This window comes from Astatotilapia calliptera, chromosome 10, assembly GCF_964374335.1.
Source record: "Astatotilapia calliptera chromosome 10, fAstCal68.1, whole genome shotgun sequence".
In the NCBI taxonomy this organism is placed as follows: domain Eukaryota; kingdom Metazoa; phylum Chordata; class Actinopteri; order Cichliformes; family Cichlidae; genus Astatotilapia; species Astatotilapia calliptera.
The window spans coordinates 15,611,736-15,637,374 of NC_137431.1; the positions used below are offsets into that span (position 1 = coordinate 15,611,736).

At 39.8% G+C, this 25,639-nt stretch overlaps 1 protein-coding gene across 7 annotated transcripts in view; it reads left to right on the plus strand.

The window, feature by feature from the left end:
• Positions 1 to 25,639, plus strand: part of LOC113031125 (neurexin-2-like) — a 127,899-nt gene that overhangs the window by 1,319 nt on the left and 100,941 nt on the right. For all 7 annotated transcript variants that reach the window (XM_080307085.1, XM_080307086.1, XM_080307087.1 and 4 more), the window contains exon 2: positions 23,684 to 24,774. In XM_080307085.1, the coding sequence (XP_080163211.1) occupies positions 24,075 to 24,774 (700 nt within the window). In that variant the 5' untranslated portion in view covers positions 23,684 to 24,074. The remainder of the gene's footprint in view (positions 1 to 23,683; positions 24,775 to 25,639) is intronic.

The window sequence follows — 25,639 nt, forward strand, 5'->3', positions numbered from 1 at the left end:
TATATTTGTGTGATGAGAGTAGTTGCTCAAACCTGTAGCCCACTAGGCCTATTTATGCTCCCACAGGAATCTGCAGCTTCCACGCAGCAGGTTATGTAGCACCAATTAAGAAGCGTTGGCCGCTGATGAGGTGCTGTGGTTCAATTTGGAGCTTGTTTTCAAAAATGTATTTATTTTTTCCTCCCCTTTACACAATTGACAGCAAATCATCACCACTAACATACCACGCTGCATCTATTACTTGGATGAATGTGAATGAACAGAAACAGACACTAGTTAATCATCTGCTATTGTTCACTGGATTGCGTAAATTGGTGTAGTTCAGATTCTTAGTCTTGTAATTCAGTTTAATTACATCATCTTTCTTTTTTTTCTTTCTTTTTGAGTGTCTTCAGTGCTGTCGCTTAAAATGGTAACGAGTCTAGGTCACAGCTGGATATTAGCCCCAGTAATTAGATTAATTTATCAAAAAAAAAAGAGGGGAGGTGCCCAAGATTCTGAGCTACGCTGCTGCTGCACATTTCACAGGAGTGCTGCTGCCCTCCCTTCACCCTGGAAACCAATTTGCTTTGCAAATTCTACTCCACCTGTAATCCAATCCATTTTGTTACTTGGTTCTCTAAAATCTAGGTATTTACAACTCAGGTAGCTGCATGAAAAATGCTTTTCACTTAAAGTAAGTAACCACCTGTGCTTGACTATCGTTGCATGCAATCTTTTAGCACCTCTGTTGTGGACAGCGCACAAGTGTTGCATCTCAGATTGCACATTTTCTCATCAACACTCTTAAATCCCTGCTGCTTTGGCTGACAGACTCATTTAAATGCTATGTTATTCTTTAGTAAGGCACTTGGTTTTCTTAAATGAGAGCTGTGTTGACAACAACCAAGGCTTGCAATGCTCCAAACCTGAACAATGGACTTATGCAATGCAGAGCATGACTTTTTGTGTATATAGTGTGTGTGTGTTGGGTATTTTTTTATGATAATATTTCCAGGCAGCATTGCAACAGCAGGGTGTGTCACAGTCTTGCCTTTTTGTTTTCTATTTTAATTTCCCTTTTTCATCTTTTGTATGTGCAGCTTGCAGCAAATTTCCTGTGTTTATTTTTATAAGTTATCAGCTCTGTTTTGACACAGAGTATGCCACTGGCAATATTTTGCTCATCATTTAGTATTTTTTATGCCTTCGGTGTCATCTTTTCCCAACTCTTGTTGCTATAATCTGGCTCACAAGACATCTGTCTCCATTGCTGCTTCCAGTGAGACTTAAGGGTTTGGACAGAGAGTTAGTTTTTTTTTGTTGTTTTTTTTTTAATTGACGTCACAGCTGCTGTTACCCACATAATACAACCAGTATTAATTCAATTGAAAATAATATCAGAAATTATTTTATAGCTGTTAATAGTATTAAGCTGCATCCACATTACTTCACATTAAGCTTAATGCTGGAATGTATTTGAGCCATTATCTGTTAAAGCTGCACTTATTTGAATTTTTTACATTAGCATGGTGCCTGCTAAGTATGAAAAGGAAATTTAGAATTAAGATGTCGTGCCTAAAGCACCAGCCAATATGCAAAGAGAGATGGATGACTGGGTGACGTGAAGGAGGAGACTGCTTGAAATAACAACAGGGCAGAGTTGACATGGTGTGTGTGCGTGTGTCACAGCTCAATAGCTTCAGCGTGCATACTGGGGAAGTGGAAGTTTACAGATATTGTGCGGCATTGCGAATCGTGTCGCTTCCTCTCTATCATACCCCATCAAGGTCACATCCACAGACTGAAAGTGGTGGCCCTGGCCTTTTCCACTTCTGGCTCTGGCAGAGGAACGGGGCCCGCGGACCACTGCTGCTTCTAATCAGGGCTGACGCGTGACTCAGTTGCATGCCAGCTGCGCAGCCAAACAGGGATTATGTCCCTGGATGGTGAAGACAAAAAAAGGTCACAGTTGAGATCTTTGTCTCGCTACACCTTTGGGGAGTTGGGGTTATTTCATTATTTGCACATTATATTTAATGAACTTTGCTCAAATGACTGAAACAAAATACTTAAACAACTGAAATCCTACGCACAATACAAGTCATACAGCCAGCAGTCCTATAGTCAGAGTTGGGAAACCAACAGCGCTGTTGGTTAAGTTGCAATCTGGGTCATTGTGCCACTTGTTTTAAAGGGTAGCTGTAAGGCTGTAAGACAGTATTAGTCCAGATATGGACACTGAAATTTTGAAAAGTAAAATAATAATCTTCATATGTGGCGGCAACTGATTTAGAAAGCTTGATTGGTCTTGTTATATATCTGTGAAATAATTGACAGTGAAATTGCCCGTTATTTTCACCGCAGGTGGTACAGTAGGTGGAATGGAGCGGAAGGTGGTCTGTAATTTTCTGTAAGCAGAATGCTACTCAGGAATCAGCAAAGGTTGGTACACCAGGGCCTGTCATACTGGGAGGCGCCGTGACAGAAATGTTTTCTGAAAAGCTCAGCTGTAATTCATTAAATATGTGCATGACAAAAAAATTGCACCAGATCATATTTTAGCACGACGGTGCAGCCATTATGAAGAAGGAATGACATTTGCTAGGTATTTCTTTCCGTTAGTTCTCATTAATGAAACGCTGTGAGACTGAAATTAGTTTTTTTTTTTTTTTTTTTGGCTGTGCAACAAATAACGAAATGTAAAATGCTTATGTGCTGTTTTGGGGGGGTGGAATAACAGCTCGGGGAGAAGAATGAGGAAACCTCAAACTTGTGATGTTATCAGTTATGAAGTCTAGACAGTCTCTGGAACTAGCGGCACATTTTGACACTTTGTTTCAGGAGTATTGGTACATTTTCTGCTGCATAAAAGACGATGTTCCTGTACAACAGTACTCCCCCCTACCCCCCACCCCCACCCCCATTCCCTCCACCACCACTCTATGGTGCACACAACTTTTTTTTGTAATTAATGGGCTCCTAAGGTTGACACCACAGTCTCCAATCAGCCTCTGGCCTTGATTAAGAGGCTATTGTATTGCAGTAATAGCAGAGGAAAACAGAAGCGAAGTAAGTGTTCATAATCTCACAGTTTAACTTTGCATGGCACCGTAGTAATTCCAAATGAAAATAGCATAAAGAATAATGAGTTCTTGGAGTGCATATAAAAAAAAACCCTAAAGGTGATATTTATAATAAGCATTTACTGTTAAACTTAGGATACATGAGCCAGTAGGTGAAGAAAGCAGGATTGTTATTCTGCTCCATTCAGGTGTCTTCTGCATGTTCAGGAGTGTTGCAATACATTGCAAATTTATTTCAGCTCGTCCATCGTTGCTACCGTGTGACAACATGAGAAAAGGGAACTGCACTGTTACCCAAAATGTGCCCAGGCAGCATAATCAGTGCCCTTTGAGATATAAAACACAATATCACCCTGTCAGTACATTATGCAGTTACGGTGCTCAGAAAACAGCAATGCAACAAGATCCTGCTGAAATCTGGAGCAAAGAACAGAAACTACTCTCTGTGCTCCAGTTACTGTATCATTTCAAATCTGCATTTTCTATCTAACCCATTGTTTGGCAACTTAGCAGGCACACCGTAATATTATTAGAGGTGTCTCTGTTTTCCTAATTCTGAAATATTTACAGTTCAGTGTCCCCAAACTGTGGATCTTTATTTATTAAAAAGAGCCAGTAATTCCTAGAATATCATCACATTTCTGCATATTGATATATTCTAAACTTGTGTGATCTTTTACTTTGGCGAGCCTCATATCTGGTTTTGCATTCCTAAATGCTTTAGTAATGAATGTCAAAGAAAAAAATAAATCAAAGGTCCAACAACAGACTGGATCCAATGCATTATTCATGAGAGCACTGGGTTAGCTTCTTTTACAGTACATCAGTGCCATCTTTAAATAAGTGTGCGCAGAAGCCTGTTTCTTCCACTAAAACAGTGATGACATGTGGAAGGTCAGACATTCACCTTGGCTGACTGTCAGTCTGGTACAGTAATACACATTATCTTCATCAGTGAGTCAGCCCATAATGTTGGAACTGAAAAAAAGGGGGTGGGTGGGGGGTTTGGGTCAGTGGGGGATGCTACAGTAAGGCAAACTGAAATGTTTTGATTGAACTTGCATCAGATCTGTTGCCAGAGATGTCTGACGGGGCTACGGAGGTCTTATACTGTCTTAGTTTCAGATTGCTCAATGAATCTTTCTCTTTCATACCAGACATTACTCTCACCAGCAAAGGCATTAATCTTTTCAAGCTAATATCCACAGGACTCTGGCTTAGAAGGAATGTGAGCACTCACGATGAAAGGAAGCTTATGTATGGGGAAAAATAAGAGCAGGAAACCTGGCCAGCCATAGTAAATTGCATTGTAACACTTGGGGTTAAAAGAGCAAAGTCTTGCAAGCTTTCGTTTCTCCTTCCTTATCATCTCACATTAAGGTGGATGACAGATTTATGTGGAGGCAATTGATCAGCTGCCTGACTGTCCATCCATCACGCTGATCTCTGCTGTGCCTGAACCAGGCCTGTCACACTCAGATGACCAGCGGACTGCAGCGTCGGGGATGGTGTGGTAAACACTGGGACAGTCATTTATTTCAATTCAATCTGTGTCTTCGGGCGTCTCTCATGGGGAACAGATTCATGCTAATTTGTTATAGTATGCATCGGAAATCTCATCTAATGCTGCATTGCAAAATCAATCTTATCCTTGCCTGAAGCGGCTGCTTCTATAAAGGAGTTTGTCTCTTGCGTCCTACCTGTATGAGGAGGCTCCATGCTGTATCAGTGTCAACATTCATTGGGTTTTAGTGGAGCTTTCTGATCCTGGCCAAGAAGCTGTTACCCAAGATTAACCCAGGTTGTTCTGTTGCATTGCTGGTGAAGAGGAGAGAGGAGTGTGTGTGTGTGTGTCTGTGTCTTGTGTGTCTTGTGTGTGAAGGAAAGAATCAGTGAATAGGATCTTTTCTTGCTCCCACTCTCCATTTTGTCTGGTGGCATCATTCTCAGGATGAGATGTGACAGCACTGGATGATCTAATCATGGATGTCATAGCATAGCTGCTTATTAACTGAGATTTCAAGGGCAAACATTTTCATCATTAGTAGTATGCTGTATAAATGGGTGAGCTCCACAAGCAAGTACAGTGCTGAATGATGGCTCCTGGTAATGTCACTGAAGCACAGGAGGGCCTTTGCTGTCTCATTAAATTTTTTGTGCATATATTTTAGGAAGCGTCTTTATGAGGAGCTAAGTTACAGAACCTACATTGCTACACAGTGCTCTACTAGAGGACCGAATCTCAACGGCAAATTAATTCTTCCTTGAGAGTTGAGAGGGAAGGTCCGTCATTTATAATAAAGATCTCTGGGGTTGCTTTCATGAGGGTTGTGTTTAAGAGTATTTGCATATCCAGAGTCTTGAAGAGGCACTCTGAAAGATGGGGGAATTCATAAAGTTGCACAGTAAGGACTTCAATGATCTTTGATATCGGCACTGTATCTGTTAGCTCACTGACAGTGTATTTTATCTTCACTGCTTTTGGATCAGTGTATTTTTGTGCAGATTGAATTAAAGTTCAGCTTTTTAGAAACCTCTGGTATCTCCCAATGAGATGTTATCCTTTGTTAGCCCTGTATGAGCTACAGCACACTGGTGAAAACCGATGGAACGCTTTCAGTATTTTGATTGGATTTGATTTTTTTGCATGTGAAAATGTTAATCAACAAGGCAATCATTTAATTAACTTTATATACAAATTCATGGTGCTGCCCTTTATTATCAGTGCTTGTATAGTATTAGTATTAGTAGGCTACAACTTACCTTGTGATTGTGTGAACAGCTAGTACTATTCAGAAGAGTGAAATGTAGAGATGCATTAACTGCAATTGTCTTGGTTGATGTCAATTGTTTTTAAGTGGGACCTGCAGATTTTTGGCACTGCCGATTTCTTTCTGAGTACTATAGCTACCAGCAAAACCAAGCAAAATCATATTTTTTCATTATTCAATATTTTTTGTTAATAAAACAAATGATAAAACAGTTTCCCCCATACTGCTCTGACTGAAAATTAAGTGCTCTGCTACTGGTAAGAGGTACAAGTCATTAATTGCTGTACACCCATCTTTACCTGAAACATTTTCCCCCATAAAACAAAAGCAGTTGCAATAGATTTTTATAAGATAACAAAACAAGCATCAGTTACTCGTATTATTTTCCAATATGTTTATAACTTCCCCAGAACATCAACACTTATCTTTTCCTATCATCTTTCCTTATAACAGGGTTGATCCTTTGCTCATACCAAGCCTAGTGGCATGTGGTAACTCTAGCTAGCTAGCTCAGACCTAGCTAGCTTTTTTAGTATCTTTAAAATGTCCATTTCAGCTTGGTGAGTGTTATTTAAGTGTGCAATTAGGTAAAGGAGTTTTTCATGATGGTCCCCCATGTGCCTTAACTCACAGTTGGGCGCTTTCTAGCCAGTAACATGTTAGCATGTGGGCTATGAGTGTGCTGCAACTATTTGTCTGCATTCGTGTTGCACATGCATTAAAGGTGACATACACGAAGTTGACTGGCCAGCCAGTCATCTGATTCTGGTCCCTAGCTGGTGGATTGGTGTATCTCTAGTAAAATGGGGTAAAATAAATTATATAGTTCACAGATATCCAAACACATCCTCACTAATGCACACCCTCACATTATTTTAACATGGGGCTGAATTTGCTCTCAACAACCATTCAGACATGAGCCATTTTTCTAAAATGCCTGAACAGTGAAAGATTAAACTATCACAGGAATATCAAAAACATCCATCAGAATAAACTGAAAGATTTTCCCACTCATTTGTACTGTAGCTTACCTGTGTGAGATTGACAGCGTCTGACTAAATGGCGCTCTACGCCATTCTTTGCTCGTCCACACACATCAGTCATGTCATTGTATGCTCAAACTGAGTGGAGTGGGTGGCGAGCAGAAAATTGGAATCTTTTTTATAAAATAAAGCTTCAGACAAATGGTTCTCTTCTGAAACAATCTTGTATGTAATTTCTTTTTTTCCCCTGAAAACTGAAATATAAGTAGAAGAACTGAATGTTGACAGAAGATATGTCAGGACAAAAATCTGTCTAATGATGTTAGTGAGTCTTGCCTGAGCTGAGCTTCTCATAGCCACGACCCAACCTCCACCTAAGTGTGCGATGAAGGTGTTGCTCTGATCCCGCTTGGTTGGACAGAGACAGTGATGCAGGCTCATTTGCTGCATGTAAGCGAATAAGCTGGAAGATGCCTGCCGTCTTGTCATTTAAATCACATTTTTTTTGCTGTGGGAACCCAAGCAAATTGCATCTCAGAGGAAAGCATTTCAAATGGCATTACAGTTACAGCAGTGTAGCAAGCAGATGTGCATGGATTTTATCCCTACTACGCCTACAGTACATTTACATTTGCTTAATGAGGGTACTGTGAAGAGTACCATGTTTATGCTTGTAGCTAGTGTTACGTAGTTAGTTACCTAATTACCTGGCTTGCTGGTTTGTGAAAATGTCATCTGTTACAGGCCCTGTTCTACTGAGACAAGGGGAAACTAATGCTTGGCTGACACGCACCCAGTATGTATGGCCTACATAGTGTTGCAGCAGGTAGATAGATACCTTAAATTGGTTGTTCTGCCTGAGTGTTGTTCAAGCCAAAGGCCCATATCTGCTCATATTTATCACACTTAAATCTAAAGGTGCAGTAAAAACACAGTTTTTTCTCTTCAGGCCTGTGTCTCTAAGAGCTTTCCCAGCAAGACAAATTGGCAGATTGTGAAGAAAAATAAGGGCAAAGCAACAGCATGACTACGACCGTAAATGCTACGAAAGTGGCTTGATTGTTTCTGTGGAATATTTACAATTAAAATCAATATTTTCAAAAGGTTGCTTTCATGTCTGATAAAAGCAACCGGCGCAGCCACAAACATCTCGTTTTTAGCACTGAAAATACTGGAACGTTTATACATCTCTTTGAATTATGCAACATATAAATCAGGGGGATAACAGCTGACGCAGAGATATGAGTTAACGGTCAAGAAGAGGATCAAGTGGTTGATGAAGATGAGGATAATGACGGCCTTGTTGATGATGAGGAGTATATGCCTAATGGCAAGGGTGACGGTCGTGCGGATGCAGATGTTGATGAGGGCGGTGATTGTACCGCTCAAGCTTGCAGCTGAGCTAAAAAAGCATTCCACAAATACAAGAAAAGCAAAGCACACATAAAATCTCAATAGCAAACGCTTCTAGCTTGAAAAGGCACAAATGTGATACCTTAGGCTGGTAGAAAATTCAGAAAGACATATTTGACGATGTGTCTGTTTGAGGACTACAAGCATTTTTTTTTTCTTTAAAACGTTTTTCATTTAACAGAATGCATACCAAAGTCCAAATGCAGCTGCATTAAAAAAAGAATTCCGTGCTTTTGGAAATGCTTTGCCTATTTGCTTTCTTGCTGAGAGTGAGATGAGAAGATTGATAGCACTCTCATGTCTTTACAGTAAATATGAAACTCCTGCCAGCAGCCAGCTAACTTATCTTACCACATAGTGCGGAAACAGGTGGAAAATGGCTACCCTGGCTCTTTTCAGAGGTAACAAAATATTCCTTCCAGCACCTCTCTGTAAAGCTCCCCTAAAAGACATGTTGCACTTAGTCGGTATGAAACCAAACTGTAGAAAATTATTTTGCTGTCAGCTACTGTCTAGGCTCCATAAAACTACTGCTCCAGGCTTTGCACTAAGTGAAGTTAGCCTGTTGCTGCTGATTATCTACACTGAAAAAGAAATCCATTTAAATAATGGGAAATGTCCCGGTCATTTTATCCCCAGCTCATTTGTCAGAATTTTATCGTAAATTGTAAAATTCAGTGCATTTCAAGATTTAAAGAAAAACACCCATAAAAATGAAAGATTTTAAAATGGTAAATTGTTCTAAATCTACTATAGTGTGTAGTCTGCAGTGTACACTCAAAAAATAGATTTGAGAATTGTGTCACTTTTCTCATATTAGTTTTGATATAACAAGACAGCCAATGACCCTTTCTCTAAATGTTAACACGAGCAAGCACGCTGCTATAAAATACCATCTAAAATGAGGTTATTAGATAGGAGAAGCACCTGATAAGTCTAATACTGACGTTCAATATGAACCATGTTGTTTATCAGCTCATCTTTTATTTAGCAGGTGCAGAATCAGCAACTAAACGGCGTCCATCTCACCAGTGCAGCATCAGTTCTTGCATTTTTTTTTAAATTCATCACCGTCAATAGCCAACTGCAAAAACGTACACTGCAAACCTGACACTTTTTGTTAACACATAAAATAAAAATAAGCAGTCCCTCATTGCTGATGAAATACCTCGATTCTCTCCCTTAGCCCACCTGCCAAAGTAGATGATGTGTCCTCATCATAAAAAAAGTAGGCCTAGATGTCATGTATGAGTAATTAAAGTTTCATGTTACACAAGCCACTATAGATGAGTGCATGCCCATCATAAAAGATTGACTCATTCCAAGGAAGCTGCCTCCAAAAAAAAAAGTACTGAGGAAAAAGTAGAAGGGATGAAATGTAAGATTCATAAAGCTGGGAGAAGAAGAGAACGTGTTGTTTGCAACATGACATACATTTGAAGTCGGGACACTGTCATGCAGTGTGGAAAAATATGGATGCCACTAGGAGCGCTGAGAGCCTGGAACAGCAACACAGATACCCACAAAATGCATGAAAGAACACCAGGATGTTCCATTTACCAATTTACCAAATAATCATCTCTGCATTACGTTTGGGTTACAAACAGGAGGAACTGTGTTAAGTGAGCAAACAGTGGCTTAAAACAAAAGCCGAGTGACAAAAAGGTAACGCGTGTGAAGAGAAAGAGACTCACCTAAGTGTCTCATGCACACTGCTGGGAGGAAAACGGTATCTCTGGGGATGATAATTGGATGACACCAAATTAGAAGCTGGGAGTGTTTACACACTGTTGCATTTAATAAATGGAAAATGAGAACCCCTTGAGCATTTGACCATCAAATGCATGTGTAGATCTGCTTATTAGCTTTTATTTTATTGATGGAAAAAGTAATGTCACTTTTATGTGAGTAGGAAATATGAAGCCACAGTCATCAGCAGCTATTATAGTTTGCATAAAGACTGGAAGTAGGGGGGGACACCGGAAGTATTGCTCTCTGATAAAAGAAAACCTTCCATTGAAAGGAAAAAATACAAATAATTGATACTATCCACTAACTGAGGGGGGTGGAAGTGGTTAACAAAAAGCTTTTAAATGTCCTTAAATCGAAACCACATGTCAGACAAACAACATAAAAGGCATTCAGTGCATAATGTCCAAAGCTGCCACAGTTTATTGCTATTCAAAGTCCAGGAAATTGCGCTTTAGTATTGTCACGCTCATGTCTTTCAACCATAAAAAAATCACTTTCAGTAACATTTAGTATTTGATCTATGCTTCAAACAAAGTGGAAAACGATCACGGAAATATATTAAAGAGAGTTTGATTTTTATTGTTAAAAGCTGCGGACTTCTCTAAAGTACACCTACCCAGTAGGTGTAGCAGAAAAAAACAAGAGAAGAAAATAAACACCCTTGTCAAATTACTCACTCGCTCACCTCACAAATAACCTGCACTGGTTGCAAATATTGCAAAGTAATTTAACTTGACCTTTGGAAGGTAATGGAGCCACTGTTAACCATAAATTCAAGGATGAGTCGAGTGAAACGCGGCCACATAACAAGGGCTGAAATTCGTGAGACATTCACTCTGCTTTTATCTAAAGAGCTTCAGTAAAAGTCGTGGCATTAAGTAAAATGAAGTGGCTTTAATGAAACATTCTAAATATACATTTAAGAAACTGAATATGGGTCAACATTCTTGGATGGGTAACGGTTAGAGCATTTACATTGCACATTCTTGGTCTCCAGAGGATGATTTGTACTCACTTTTTTAGCCCCCAGCCTGCGCTTTACATTTGCAGTTTTTTGTGATTTACCGTGACTTTCATTGCATTTTACTTCTAGCTCGTTTGTGTGTTCAGTACTTTTTTTTTTTAATTTGCAGTTTTATCAGCCTCAACAATACTTTGGGTTTAATTTAAACTACTAGGTCTCCAGGCTAAGGTGATGAATGTAGGCAGCATTGCAGATTACCATGTTATGTTAGCTTTGTCATTGTGAGCAGGTGAGCCTGCTGTCAGTAGCATTCAGCTATTCCTTTTTTCCCTCCTTTGTGTTGTCTCAGCTTCATTTCAGTCCTTTTTAATAAATGTGTAATTGATGAAATTAGGTAGATTATGTAATGTGAGACTATATATTGTATATTTTTTCTGCTTTTGAGCACCGCATCAAATCTGTGAAGGCTCTGGTTATGAGTGATTTTAGTATGAACTTAGTCTTTTTTACTCTTTTGATTCCTAGCAGACCTCCATTTCTGTTTATGAGGTTGCAGCTAAACTTGGTCCCATTATGTCTTCACTTTCTCTCCATCTACCTTCCGACCCCTCTAGTTGAGAGGATCTTTTCTGATGTGGATTTTTGCATTGCTGTGTTTTTACATTCAACAATACTGAATCTGCTTTTCAGCTTAAAAATTCAAAAACACAGTCTACATTAGCATATGTAATGCCCTTGCACATGTGGTTTATTGCAGTGGTTGTCATGTATGCCTGCAGATTGTATGTTGTGCCCGGTAAAGTGATCAAAATTCAGGGACCACAGAAAGTGACAACATATAGAAACAGCTACAACTTCAACGGGTGGAGCGTTCCTGGATTTAGATCCTACTTTTAGTATCGTACAAGGAAAACAGCTCAACAAAATTTTCTGCAGAGTAACAGCATCCATTACATGTGTCATCAAAATGACTTTAAAAGGTCACATTTTTGGCTTTATTTCTGGAAATTGTTGGAGTGTATCATGACATAGCCTCAATTATAGCATTTCCTGGCTTGGAATGAGAAAAGTCGATGTGGCAAATTTGTTAAGCTTATAAGGGAGGGTAAAGCAGGATCTTTCAAAATTGAAGATAGATCTTCTTCATTGTGAAAGACACTGAAAGAAACCAAAGAAAAACAGAAATGAGGGGTTGAATATCTCATAATGCAAGTCTTAATTAAGAAAACCTTCTCTTTGAGGCTGGTGGGGATTCACTGAGGAGTCGTTGGCATGCAAACACAGGAAGAATTCATTCCAACCCAAAACCCAGCAACAACTCACTGAGGCCACTTTTATATAGGCGCCTAGTAAACACAGTAAAAATAAAAGGAAAAAAAAAGCTTCATCTGGGCCAGACTGAGGTAGCAGCTTGTTTGAGTGATCCCACACAGCTGAGCAACCTTCTGTGGCTTCGTCCTGGGTGCTGTAGGGTGGAGGGCGGGTGCTGTCCTTGTAACTGCTGTAGGTCCCCAGGCAATATGAGTGCCTGAGTGACAACCCCCTGCTGCCTACCCCTCGCTTATATTTGCATTCATATACTATTAATAAACTTGAATTTCAGTGCAGCAGAATTTTCCCCTTTTTTTGCAAATGACCAGAACCTCCTTGAGCTTATACATCAAGAAAGATTTATAATTATTCATGAGTGTTGATGGTTTATCCTCATAAATTTACATGAATGTGTACACTTTTGTGAATGTTATTTGAAGATACTCTGCTTAATATCACATGGGACAGACTTGAATGAAATAAATGTTATCGATTGGGTGTTTTTTTCTCTTCTGTCTATCGAGTAATGAATTAATCATCTTACTGATGCATATCTGTGAAGTAAAATCTGTCTTTGACTTAGCTGGTCTCCTATGTGCGTTCTCGCTCGTTTCACTGTGGAAAAACTAGTCTTCAAACTACTGTTAGTCATGTGACTTGATATAAGGGCTGCATATGGTGGTGTAGGAGAAGCAAGAAGGTGAAGAAGAGTGCAGTATGAAGGGAAGTCATGTTGAGCACATCCTTTGAGGCACACAAAGTGTGACCTGCTAATGAGATAGTTGATGATTCAGATCACATTTATGGCATCAAACAGCCTCACCCTGATGTTATCTTTGTGCTTGTGCTTTTAAAAGCAGTCGTGTCTGTTTATTTGCGTGTCTACCGTCTGTCTCTGTGCTGAATTTTATCTACTGCGAGAGAACCACTGGCTTAGGAGAGATTTGACTGTGTAGTAGTATCTTTTTTTATTCCTTAAAATGTATATTCATAAGATAAAGATCATATTTTTGCCTTGAAAGATGGATGGAAATAGTTTTTTTTTAGATATATTTAAAAACCCCGCAAGCTCAGATTTTTTTCAAGTCTGTTAGAAAATTGTCCATTTTTATTTTGGAAGCAAAAGTGCTGACACGCTGTGGACTTTTTGTTGAGCTTTAAAAAAACATGGCTGCTCACTCTCTTTGTCTGCTGCTGTATGCAGCAGTACTATCTCAGTGTGCGGAACAAGACGGTCCCTTGATGTCTGAGTTACTCAACTACAGACTATTCCTGATAAATACCAGCACTCCTTTTTTTTTTGTCTCCCCATAGAGGAACAAACGTCTGAAAAGAGGCATCCATCTGTGTCTCACGGTTATTTGAAGGAATCAATTCGCTGTTACACTCTGTAATTACTAAAACATGCAACTAGACAGATACATTAATGATTCATTATGAGACAACAAACAAAGCAAAACAATTTTTTTTGTCTACAGCTCTTCCATTTATGAAAACCTATGCTAAAATGGCAACAAGCAAAAAAAGGAAAAAAAAACCAAAACGCAATTAATGACAATGTATTTTAAAAGGAGAGCTTCAATCTTCAATCCAAACTAGATCAAAGAAAAATTCCTAGTGTATGTAGGTCAAACTCGTCTTTGTTTCACACCAGGCCAGATTAGATTTTACTTCAAAATTGGTTAATTAAAAGTGTGTATCATTACTGGTGTCATTGTTTCCGTCTGTAATTTAGAGTAATTCTGCGCTCACTGCTCAGGTTTTCGTGTAGTTTCTTCACTCAGAAGAAATGCTGCTGTGCATGACAGCCAAACTTAAGACCATGAACTTAATAGGCACAGAACAGACAGAATTATGTGGAAGGGTTTTTAGCAGCATTAAATAATCTTATATCGTTTAGCATTTGCCTCCACAGTCTGGTGCATGCCACAAATTTCAATATGCTTTCTTAGATTAGAGCATTCTTTGAAAAAGCTGGGATAAATCTTCCTTTGCACTTACTGTAAATATCAGCAGGTTTGACTGTGCTGTAACAAAGAAGGTACAGCACTGTGCAAAAGTCTTGTTTCATTACTCATTTATTCATAATTTAATAGCAATGAGAAATACTTTTTTTTTTTTGCAATGTTTTAAAGTGGTCTTGAGCAGTAGTTCTAAATATCAGTGCTTTTCTTTGGGTGTTTGCTGCTTTTTTTAACTTTATTCATTTTCATTCCAGTTCTTGCACCTGACCACTTTTATTTTCACAATTTTTTATCATTCAAGCAAAAAACAGACAGCTTACTCAATGTGATGAATCAGTGTTGTGTCCACACATAACAGACACCCGAAGAACCAACTTTAAATTGTATCTTTACAATTTGTTTCTAGCAGCCTGTCACAAACACACATCATTTGTTCCTTTTTCTTTAGTTGTATAGAAACGTAGTTGTATGGAACGATAACACAGTTTGACAAGCATGAAACAGTATTTTTGCACCAACAAGGTGATTCCCAAAGAGCTGTTAGCCAAAACCTGGCATATCTCATCATTGAGTGCAGTGTGTTTTTAACAAATGCAAGAAAAATGGAAAAATGGACAGTTGGAGGATAAAAGATGAAGTGAAAGGCCTCAAAAACCGTCTGCAATGGTGCAATATCTAAAAGTCATGTCCTTAAGAAATAGGGAAAATATCCAGCAAAGACCTTAAAGATGCATCTGGCCCTTCAGTTGATCCATCTGCTGTTCCCTAAAGCCTCATCAGAAATGGTCTCAGTGGAAGGGTGGCTGTCAAGAAGCCATTCTTAAGGAAGGGAAACAGGGAGAAAAGACTGGAGTATGCCAAACCTGAACAGGTTTTATTTGGTGATGAATCCAAATTTGAATGTTTTAGTTCAAATTGTCATCAGGAGAGAATGTTCAACAATGTGTATTTATAGCCTGTAACAGTGCGGGGGCTCTGTCATAGATGATGGCTACATTTTCAGCCACTGGTGCTGGAATTTTTGTCAAAATTGATGGAATTATGAGCATATAAAAGTATTATCAGATTATGATCCATAATGCATTACCATCTGGAAAGCTGACTGGCAACAGCTTTATTTTTTAGCATAACATTGGCAGTGTGCAGTGAAATCATACCTGGGTATAAAAAAACAACCCATAGTGGAACACTATCAGGCATGGCATGGCCTCGCCAGAGCCCAGAACTCAGCGTTATTGAAGCAGATCATCTCGACAGAGAACAGAACAAAAAGGCAGGCTACATCCAAACAAGAGCTTTGAATATCTTTCAAGAAGCCCGGAGAATTATTCCTGAAGACTAATAAATGAGGGAACTTGCCTTATAAAGGCGGTCAACCTTACTAGCATTGTAGAAACTTTGTTTTTGCCTTTTCTGTTATATTTCTATTTATTTCGTTTAAAGAGATAGCTGTCCTTTTCCAGGCACAATATAAAGAAATGAGGGGTGGCTCAAGACTTTTGCACAGTACTTCAGAGTAACTCCAAATAACCCCCATCACCCTAATAGAGACTATTTCTAGAATGGAATCTTACATCAACATAAATACTTAATGAGATATTTGCAATTCACTTTGGTAATTAATATCCGAATTTATGCCTAATTTTGCTTCCAGCATCACTCAGAGGATTACAGAGGTGTAGTAGGAAGTCAATATTTGCCAGAGTGCTTTCACTAGGTGCACAGACCCATGCCACAAGTAGATTGGGCATGCATATTGAGTGCAGTTTTCCTTACATTTGCTTCTATAGGCCTATTGGAATTGTTTTCATAGTCTAGCAGGCTCCATTTGGAGAATGGCTGAATATTCAACCTCCACTGGTCGTCTAATAGAAAAAAATGATGGATGAAAAGAGAGAGCTAAACAGCTGGAGAAAAATAACCATGTGGTACATTAGGTGCAAATGCAGGACTCATTGTCATTGTAACCCAAGAACCTGCTCGGATAAATTCTAGATAAGAGGAATAATTTCAGAAACATTTGCAGTTCACTGAAGCGTGAAAAAGAAACCAATCACTGCAACAGAGGCATACTTGAAGACAAGAAGACCTTGAGCTCCGTCTAAATGCCTCAGTGACAAGCAAACACAGACTCCATGTATGATTAAATGAAACATACCATGCAACAGAATATCAGGCTCACTTTTTTGCAATCTCTTGCAGGTTATTCTTAAGCATTTTCCTTTTGGTAACTTCGCAGTCGAACTCCTGTTTTGCTCTTTCACCTGCTTATTTGGTTTATCCAGATTCAAAAAAATTGCTTTAAGCTCACCGCTGTGTTCGCTGCCATAATACTGAGTATCACTATGATCCCTCCTGTTTGGTGTCAGCTGTGGAGTCAAGAAAAACAGTTCAGTCCTATCCCTAGCAAGCCTGAGTGTGTGTGTGTGTGTGTGTGTGTGTGTGTGTGTGTGTGTGTGTGTGTGTGTGTGTGTGTGTGTGTGTGTGTGTGTGTGTGTGTGTGTGTGTGTGTGTGTGTGTGTGTGTGTGTGTGTGTGAAATCTGTTCACGTTCAGGCAGTAATTGCTGAACCTGTAGCCTCTCTGACCACTTCTCTGTCCTTCCCCAGGGTATCAGGTTGACTTTTACTACCAGCAAGTCATTCATGCTGAATTTCTTTAGCAGTGCAGTGCTGGTTGTGACCCTGATGTGATCCCAAATGTTCCATTTAAGAGAATACAGTATCTAATCTGTTAGGAAGAGGAAGTTGGATTGGAGGTTTTATGTGGCAACCCCATTACTCTCATTTTTTAATGATCAGTGCCAGTGGCTTGTGATTATAGACTAGGATACCAGCAGCAGTGACATTCCACATAAGTCATTTGGTAACTCATCTTTATTCTCACCATAGGGATCATAAGGCTAGACCACAAAACAAAAGTGTTGAATATCATCCTTATAATGTATACAAATGTCTATTGTAACAATTACTGAGCCAATTACATGAGATTGATACTGGATCCCTCCTTTCTTTCCATTTTTTTTCTTTGCTTCTTTTTTCTTCTTTCTCCCAACTAAACAAATTTTCTGTCTGCTGAATGGAAATGTAATACTCTTATTTTCACAGGCCACTTTGGTATTATTTTTTCTGTACTCTGCATCAACTCTTGAGTCATCGCCACATCTCTCACATTTCTACCTGTTACCTGTTATGTTTATATTTATTCGGATGCTTCGTGGTCGCCTCGCTTCCTCCTTTTTCTGCTTTAGCAGCTCTGTGGGCCAACATTGCGTTTTCAGTGTGCAACACGTCCCTGCACTGTCTTTTCTCCTTTATTTATTTTCTTTTATTCGGCAGCACTCAGGCTATTTTATTATTTATTATCATTTTATTTCTCACGACTTAAAAAAAAACCTTCACTCAGCACGATGGAATATAACATTTATTAATATTATTATCGGCTATAGATAATAGTGTTGTTTTTCCTTGTTGCCGCAATTGAATTGTCAAACGCCACGCCACATTTATACCCACACCTATTGTCTCTTCCTGTCATGCCTTTTTTATATTTTGAATTGGTGCTTTTTTTAAATTTTATTGCCACTCACCCACTCACAATTTGTCTGTCCTAAGCACGCACGCACACACATTCTTTTCATATCTTAGTGAAGACATCTAATTGACATCATGCTTACCCTAATCCTAACCGTCAAGAATGAATGCCTAACCCTAACCCTCAGCCTAAATCTAACCATAACCTAATTGTAACCCTGACGCTAAAACCACATTTTGAGCCTCAAAAATGCCTTCAAACTCGAGGGGATGGGCATTTTGTCCCCATAAGTCACTGGTGGTCCCTACAAGTATAGTGGCATGCCAATTTTCTGTCCTCACAAAGATGTCTACGTACACACACGCACACATACATGCATTCAAACCTCCTGACATAAGCTGGTGTGCTGTATTTGTCATGTTTGTTGCATATTTGTGTCCTTGATGCATTTCTGCAGTGTATGTCTGAACTATGTGTTGCAAGAAAAGAAGAAAAACCAGCAGATGTTAAAAAATAACTATTAATTTGTGGGCTGTGTTGTAATAATTTACATTTTATCCATAAGATTTTTGAACAATGTTTACTTTTAAGTACGTTCATTAGCACCAGCTGTGTAGGCTGGAGTAAAACATGGTGCATTTGTAATGTGTCTCGTCCACCCACTTCCCACAATGATTGACCAGCTGTGCGCCTCTTACTGGAGAAAGAGGTCGGGGTATGAACTTCTATCTCAAGCTGTGTTTTACTCGGGAGAGATTGTCTGAAAATGTGCAGCTTTATTCCCCATCTCCACTGTCTACAGCAGTTGGCTTTTCTCCCCAAATTTGTGTGTGGTGATTTGGAAAAGCTATCAACACACTGAATATTCATTAAGGTTGAACTTTAGTTCATTTTTTTATTTAATTCACAAACAAAAACTTTATGACCAAGGCTTTAGTCATAGAGATTGTCATATAACCTTCAGTCTACCTGGAATGTCTGATGCAAAGTAAATAGTTCTGTGATTGTATATCTGTGGTAGTTTATAAAGTGAGCATTATTTTAGGTCACTTTTACACCTATTGTTGGTTTTCTCTGGTCGGAATTAGTTGACGAGTTTGTAAATTTGTAGCTTTTTCCTGTGGTTTGGTTTGTGAACTCCAAAGGGCGGGAGCAACAAAAGTAAATAGATGAAGAAGGTGCTGCATTCTGGATTATTGGAAAACAGAATTTACGTTAATTTCACGGCTAGTTGCTGGGCCTTTCCACATCTATAGTACTTTCCCACAATTAGAATAGAAGCGTACGTGGCTACGGGATGTTTTTAGCTCAGACTTGTAACGTGTGCCTGGTAGTTCGTTCAGATGTGAATCAAATCACATTCAAACCATAAATGGACTGCTCTGGAGTTTGTTTGGAACCGTACCAACACCACCTCCTCCAAAGGGTCTTGGTGTGGTTGTTTTGGTCCGAGTGCAAAGACTGTGTTCAAACAAACCACAAACAAACCACACCAAGGGGGGAAATTAACCAGATTTCCATTTAAATGGACTATACAACTGTAGGTGTGAAACTTGAGAAAACAAACCAGAATTCTTGAAGATGATATATGTAAGGATAAAAAAAATTGTGTACTAGTAGTTTCATGTACACTCACCGACTAGTTTAGGTACACCTTGCTCGTTCTAGGTGTGACACTATTTTCCCTTCCGAACTGCTTTAATTCCTCATACCACAGATTCAACAAGGTGCCGGAAACATTCCTCAGAGATTTTGGTCCACATTGACATAATAGCATCACACTGTGGTTGCAGATTTATCAGCTGCACATCCATGTTTTGAGCTTTGTGACATGGTGTATTATCCTGCTGGAAGTAGACATGAAAAGATGGCTACACTGTTGTCATAAAGGGACGGACAGCAACAGTACTCGGGTTGACTGTGGTATTCAGACTCAGGTGGTACAAAGGGGCCCACAATGTGCCCATCTGCTTCATGGTTCAATGTGTTCTTCTGCATAGATTGGTTGTAACGAGTGGATCTGAGTTACTGTTGCCTTTCTATACCCTCCAAGCAGTTTGCTGTGTGACCTCTGGCATCCAAAACGCATTTTCTCATGCTTCAAAAATGCTCTTTTCTGGACCTTTCTCTGTAAACCCTAGAGATGGTTGTGTGGGAAAATCCCAGTAGATCAGCACTTTCTGAAATACTCAGACTAGCCCATCTGGCACCAACAGCCATGCCCTGTTCAAAGTCACTAGAATGACATTTTTCCCCATTCCGATGCTCGGTTTGAACATCAGCAGGTCATCTGCCTGAAGGCATTGGGTTTACGTCATGTGACTGGCTGATTAGAGATTTGTGTAAACAAGCAGCTGAACAGGTATACTTAATAAGGTGGCCAGTGAGTGTATTTAACTGATACGATTATGTATGATGATCAAAAGCAAACAGTACTGCAGTGTCTCTTTGCCGTTGTATTGATAATAAAATGTCAGTGATGTTTGGTGGCGTTTCACTTCACCATAGCAATATACTGCATCATGTTAGATGTATGCATGTAAGAATTATGCTGTATGCGTCCTACTTTTATGGTATCACTACTTATTCAATGTTTTTTTATAGACAGAAAAGTATGACAGCAAAATAATTTTAGTTGTCAGAAAAAAGAACAACAAGAGCTCAAAAATTTAGGGCAGGTGAAAAGAAAGGCTATTGTTTTCTGCCACGTGAACCAGTGACAGTGCAGACAGACCTTGGTAGATTCCATGTACCAGTCTTCTTCCAGTGGTGGAAGAGAGAAGTGTATAATGTATCTGGTTTTGCCATCAAATTGGCTCGGGGCACCACTAAACGAGATTAATTGAGCACCCCGAGTGGCTCCCAGACCAGATTCTGACCCTGATGGGTAATTGGCCTGTTGCTTTTAATGAAGAAAGTGCATGTTACCCAGTGAGGAAAGCCATTAAAATTTACAAGCTTAACTGTAAGCACCTTGCTTAGACATTGAGACGTCGTTATTTTGTGATCAATAGTGAGGCCTATTTGAACAGGGAGTAGCTGACCTAGGTCCAAACACACACACACACACACACACACACACACACACACACACACACACACACACACACACACACACGCACACACACATGCATTGAGGACTCAAATTTGTGTTCTGAAGCATGTAATTCATTGAACTGTTATTGTGTTTTGTTTTTTAAAGTCAGCAATAAATCGGTGATATCATTCAGTAAGATCAAAATCTTCACAGAAAGAAAATTAGAGGAAGTAGAACAGGTCGTTTACTAATCAGAAGGTTTCTGGTTCAATTCCTGGATCTTCTACTCTACATGTTAAAGTATTCGTGGGCACAATGAGTCGCCCCTAAACCATCAACTTGTGTATAATGGTTAAAGTGTTCTGACTGCTCAGATAGTATGTTAAAGCGCTATGTAAGTCCATTTATCACAGCGTTTGGGCTGAATTGAGTTTTTTAAAGCACTGTGATGCTTCTTTTTTTATTTTCATGTTAGTAGGAGTTTGAAATTAACAGTATCCATGACAAGACTTACTTATACCCAAGATTTGTGCTGAATCAGCTTAAATATTTTTTCCAACAAGTGCAACAAAATTACATTTCTTGACTAGTCCCTCCAGGAAATAAGGATTTGCATGTTTCATCCACCCTGTCTCTGTTGGCTTAATGCTGCTTCAGAAATGTTGAGTGTTGGTAAGATTGTTGAGAGCAAAGGGTGTGGGTTAACGGGACACACAGCTCAGATACGCGTACAGAAGGATGCATTTGGCATAACCAGTGCACTTAAAAGTGTGATTATTTGAGAAATGATGTTTCATATAGATGTCATTAACTGTTTGAAGTTAGGTTTATATTCAAATGTCAGCTCATCCTCTTTTAACTTTGAGAACTCATGCTTAAATTCAGCCAGTCAAACTGTGCACTTGTCATACGCTATAATATGAAATTTCTCCTGCTCAAGATTTATTTATACTACCTGCCCACACATTGTAGTGATATCTTAGAGTGAAAATGGCTCGTAATGAGTATACAGGACTTGCAGCACAACACTTATGTGCACGATGTCTTTTAGTAGCACATACCTTCTTGTTACTTTGTGTCTCAAAATACTAATATGTTTTTTTTAAAACATCAAAGCAAGCTAGTGTTGACCGCATATATACAGCCTGTGAAGCATCTGACACGCCATACCTGACCCTGGCAAATTGCAATTCATCTTGTGAGGAGGGTGTCAGTTTTTATGACCTTCCTATTCCCATGATAAACCCGTCTATCAGAAGGATATTCTTCCAGCCTGAAGCCTTCTCATGCTTTAGGGAAAAACTTTGATTTATTTGCTGTAATGCACTCTTTCTTGCAACATCTACCTTTAGCAGATATAGCTAACTGTAGCAGTCCCTCATCTGCAGGATACCCAGTAAAGGCTGTAATTCCCAGCAGACTCAAACACACATTATATTTCTCTCTGTGACAGAGATGAAATTGGGCCAAACTTGCGTGAAATGCTTCTACTCCTGGTGGAGAAACATCCTTAAATGAGAAAAAACTCAGTTTGACACAACAAAGATTATTTCCTCTTTCAGACAAATTAGCTATTTTGTGTTTTATTGTAAAGCCCGGGAGCTGTAACTGTGGAAATTATTGACAGCAGGCTGTTTTTATTGGAGACTGACTCATTAGATCTGACTGGATCAGTACAGTACCTCCATTTCTTTGTGTTTTTTTCCCTCTTCTTGAGATGGGGTGACTTTGGGACATTTTTTGAATTTTAAGCGCAGACATCTCAACATTCACTCAACACCCTCCTTTTCAAAATCAAACATATAGTGAGTTTCATCAGACGCGCGCTATGTGACGTGCAGTATAAGCATCCTTCAGATCTACTGTCGCTCAACGCTTTTACTCAAACTGGTTGTAATTGATTGTAGCTGCTGATTGTGGTTTTGATCACTTAATTGAATCACATAGTGCTATTGCGCTTTTATGTGTTTTTAATAGATTTTGTGTAGCCGTGGAGTTCTTTGGCACAAAGAAACAAGCTGCAACAGGCTGAAGCTGTACTTGTCTGTATTCATTATTATTGGCTTTGTTCTCTGCAGGGTAATGAAAATATAAATAAACACTACCCTCATTGTTTAAATAAATTTTTTGCCACTTGGAATATGTCTAATTTCCTAAGAAATAATTTTATCCTGCTTGACACCAAACTGAACGGTCTTAGTGAGTCATTGCAGGCTCCGAGTACAGCTGACGACTGGTACATAACTTTGTTTGTGTCCCTAGCCCTGAGAGGCACACCCTCTTTTGTTATCACAAAGTATTGAATTTTGCTGTTTGCTTGTTTGTTTCGAACATAGACCCTGTCCTTTTCAGCACTCTCCAGCCTCTAGCCTGCATGTATTTTTTAGCTGTAACGTCTTAGCTTGAGTCTAGGGACTGCAGAAGGCTTTAGGGGCTCAACATCACTGAAGTTACCGAGGCCATGGATTGTGCTGGAACATCTGTGCGGGGGGGGGGGGGGCTTATAAGTTGTTTTTTTCCCACCAGCTTATTGGAAATCAACACAGGTCTCAGAAAACTAGTGAGACCCTCAGTTTCCCTTTCTGCCCAAAAGCTAAGGAATAAGGTGGGGTGCCAGGATTAGGGCTATATGCTAAAGCCATGTGTTGAGGGCCTTTTGCTGGAATCTCTAGGCTGTAGATGGTGAAAGTGACCTGTGATCATGTGAACCAGAGCTAAAGGCAGGCATTTCAGTTCTTCGTAACACTGACAGTTCTCTCTTGCTTTCATCTCCATGTTCCCCTTCTTGATGCTTCATTATCTTTGGTAATTGATTTGCCACGTGATTCATAATGACTGTGCTGTGCAGTATTTCCAATTATTCATTGCACGCTCTTCTTTCATGTCTTAGGATGTTGGGATGCTGAGGAGAATGGAGGCTGTACCTAGGCCGCGTGCCTAGCTAACCCATGAAGAACTGACAGGAACAGTGCTGGATGGAGGCCAAGACACTGGATGGCGAAGACGAGGAATCACGCAGTGCTGTTTGTTCTCTTTCTCAGCCAATCCAAAGTAGATGCAAAGTGTTCTGTAATGTGCCTCGGCTGTTCACTCTGTCACGAGTCACCCAAGGAGAGATGGCAAAAAGAATCAGGATAGACAGTCAAGGCTAAAGAAACTCTTATTTCTGCAAACTGTAGGGTTATAAAACAATTCTAGATATATAGATAGCTTTTCCTCACAGCTGTCTGTTGGATTCATTGGAACTAGAGGCCTACACTAGATAATAGATAGTCAGCATCATGTGCAGCAGTAAAGGAGCAGCTTCCTGGTTGTTGTTAGCTGGATTGGTGCTAACAGGAATAGCTTTGGAATATGAGGGGGTTCCTGGTCAGTGGACACGTTATGGCCAGTGGGATGCTAAGACAACAGGTGAGCTGAGCTTTATTCTCAAAACCAACATCAGCAAAGCCCTGGTGCTCTATCTCGATGACGGGGGAAACTGTGACTTCCTGGAGCTTCTCATTGCGGACGGGAGGCTTCAGTTGCGGTTTACCATTCATTGCGCAGAACCCGCCTCCCTGCACACGGAGACCCACATCAACGACCAGCGCTGGCACAGAGTCCTTCTCACTCGTAATTACAGAGAGACCAAGCTGGTGGTGGACAACGAGGAGAAAGCGACTGAGGTGAAGTCCAAGAGAAAAGAGATGGCAGTGGATAGCGACCTCTACGTAGGGGGAATCTCACCTGACGTGCGCCTCTCAGCCCTGACTTCCAGCACTGTCAAATATGAGGCACCCTTCCAGGGCTTTATTGCCAATTTGAAACTAGGAGAAGCGCTACCAATACTGATGGATGGTCAAGCTGTCCATAATGATCTGGAGTATATATGTGACACACATTCTCCATGCAGCAACAAAGGCCTGTGCTCCATCGACCAGGGAGAGGTTTTCTGCGACTGTATCAGTACTGGCTACAGGGGAAGGTACTGCCAAGAAGGTGAGAAAAATACCATGTGTTTCCATGACTTAAAGGCAGTAAGATTTTATTTAAATTGTGCTTCTTTTGGATTAAAAAAGGGATTGTCTGACTAAGGCAGACACAGTTATAAGGGTAAATGATAAAAGTCAAAATACAGTGTGACAACACCACAAGCATGAAAGTTACAAAGTCAGCAATTAGAACTATGAGCTGTTCAGCGATGTCTAAAGTATAAATAGTTCACATATTTTCACATACCTTCCAGATATACAGTGCATACCTTCACTGAGCTCCTGAGGATAATCAATAAAGCCCACTTAACCGCAATCCAGGCCAGAGTACACTACAGCACCGCTTAGAAGCCGCTCGCCTGCGTGAGCTCAGCTCTCTCAGCAGTTATCTTCACAAGTCAAAGGATAACAGCTTTCTAATGTGATAGCTGTTTGCATGTTTTCAACACTGGCACGTTGAATGGGCCACCAAATGGAGCCCCTTTTCTTATTTTGGAAAATCTGCTTAAAATAAAAGGAGAAAAGAAGTGTTTTAAAGGAGCTTAGACACTTCTCGTTACCTAAGGTATAAAGATCAGAAAATGGTAGTGATTAAAATCTTTTCCACTTTGCAAAAACACATTAGGGTCCCTCTTATAAATGCTACTCGTGACTGTTTGCTTAGCTCAGAAGCTTCGCAGCCTTCTTCCAAGAGTCCATGCGATGTCCTTAGTGGCTAAAACGAATCCTGGCATCTATATCTGAGATCACGCATATGGGACATTATCCATCACAGATGTGATACAATACTATCATTATACCGAGTGAACAAATTACCGACTTTCAAGGCTCTGGGTAAATCATGTGTCACCAGCATGCATGCTGTGACATAA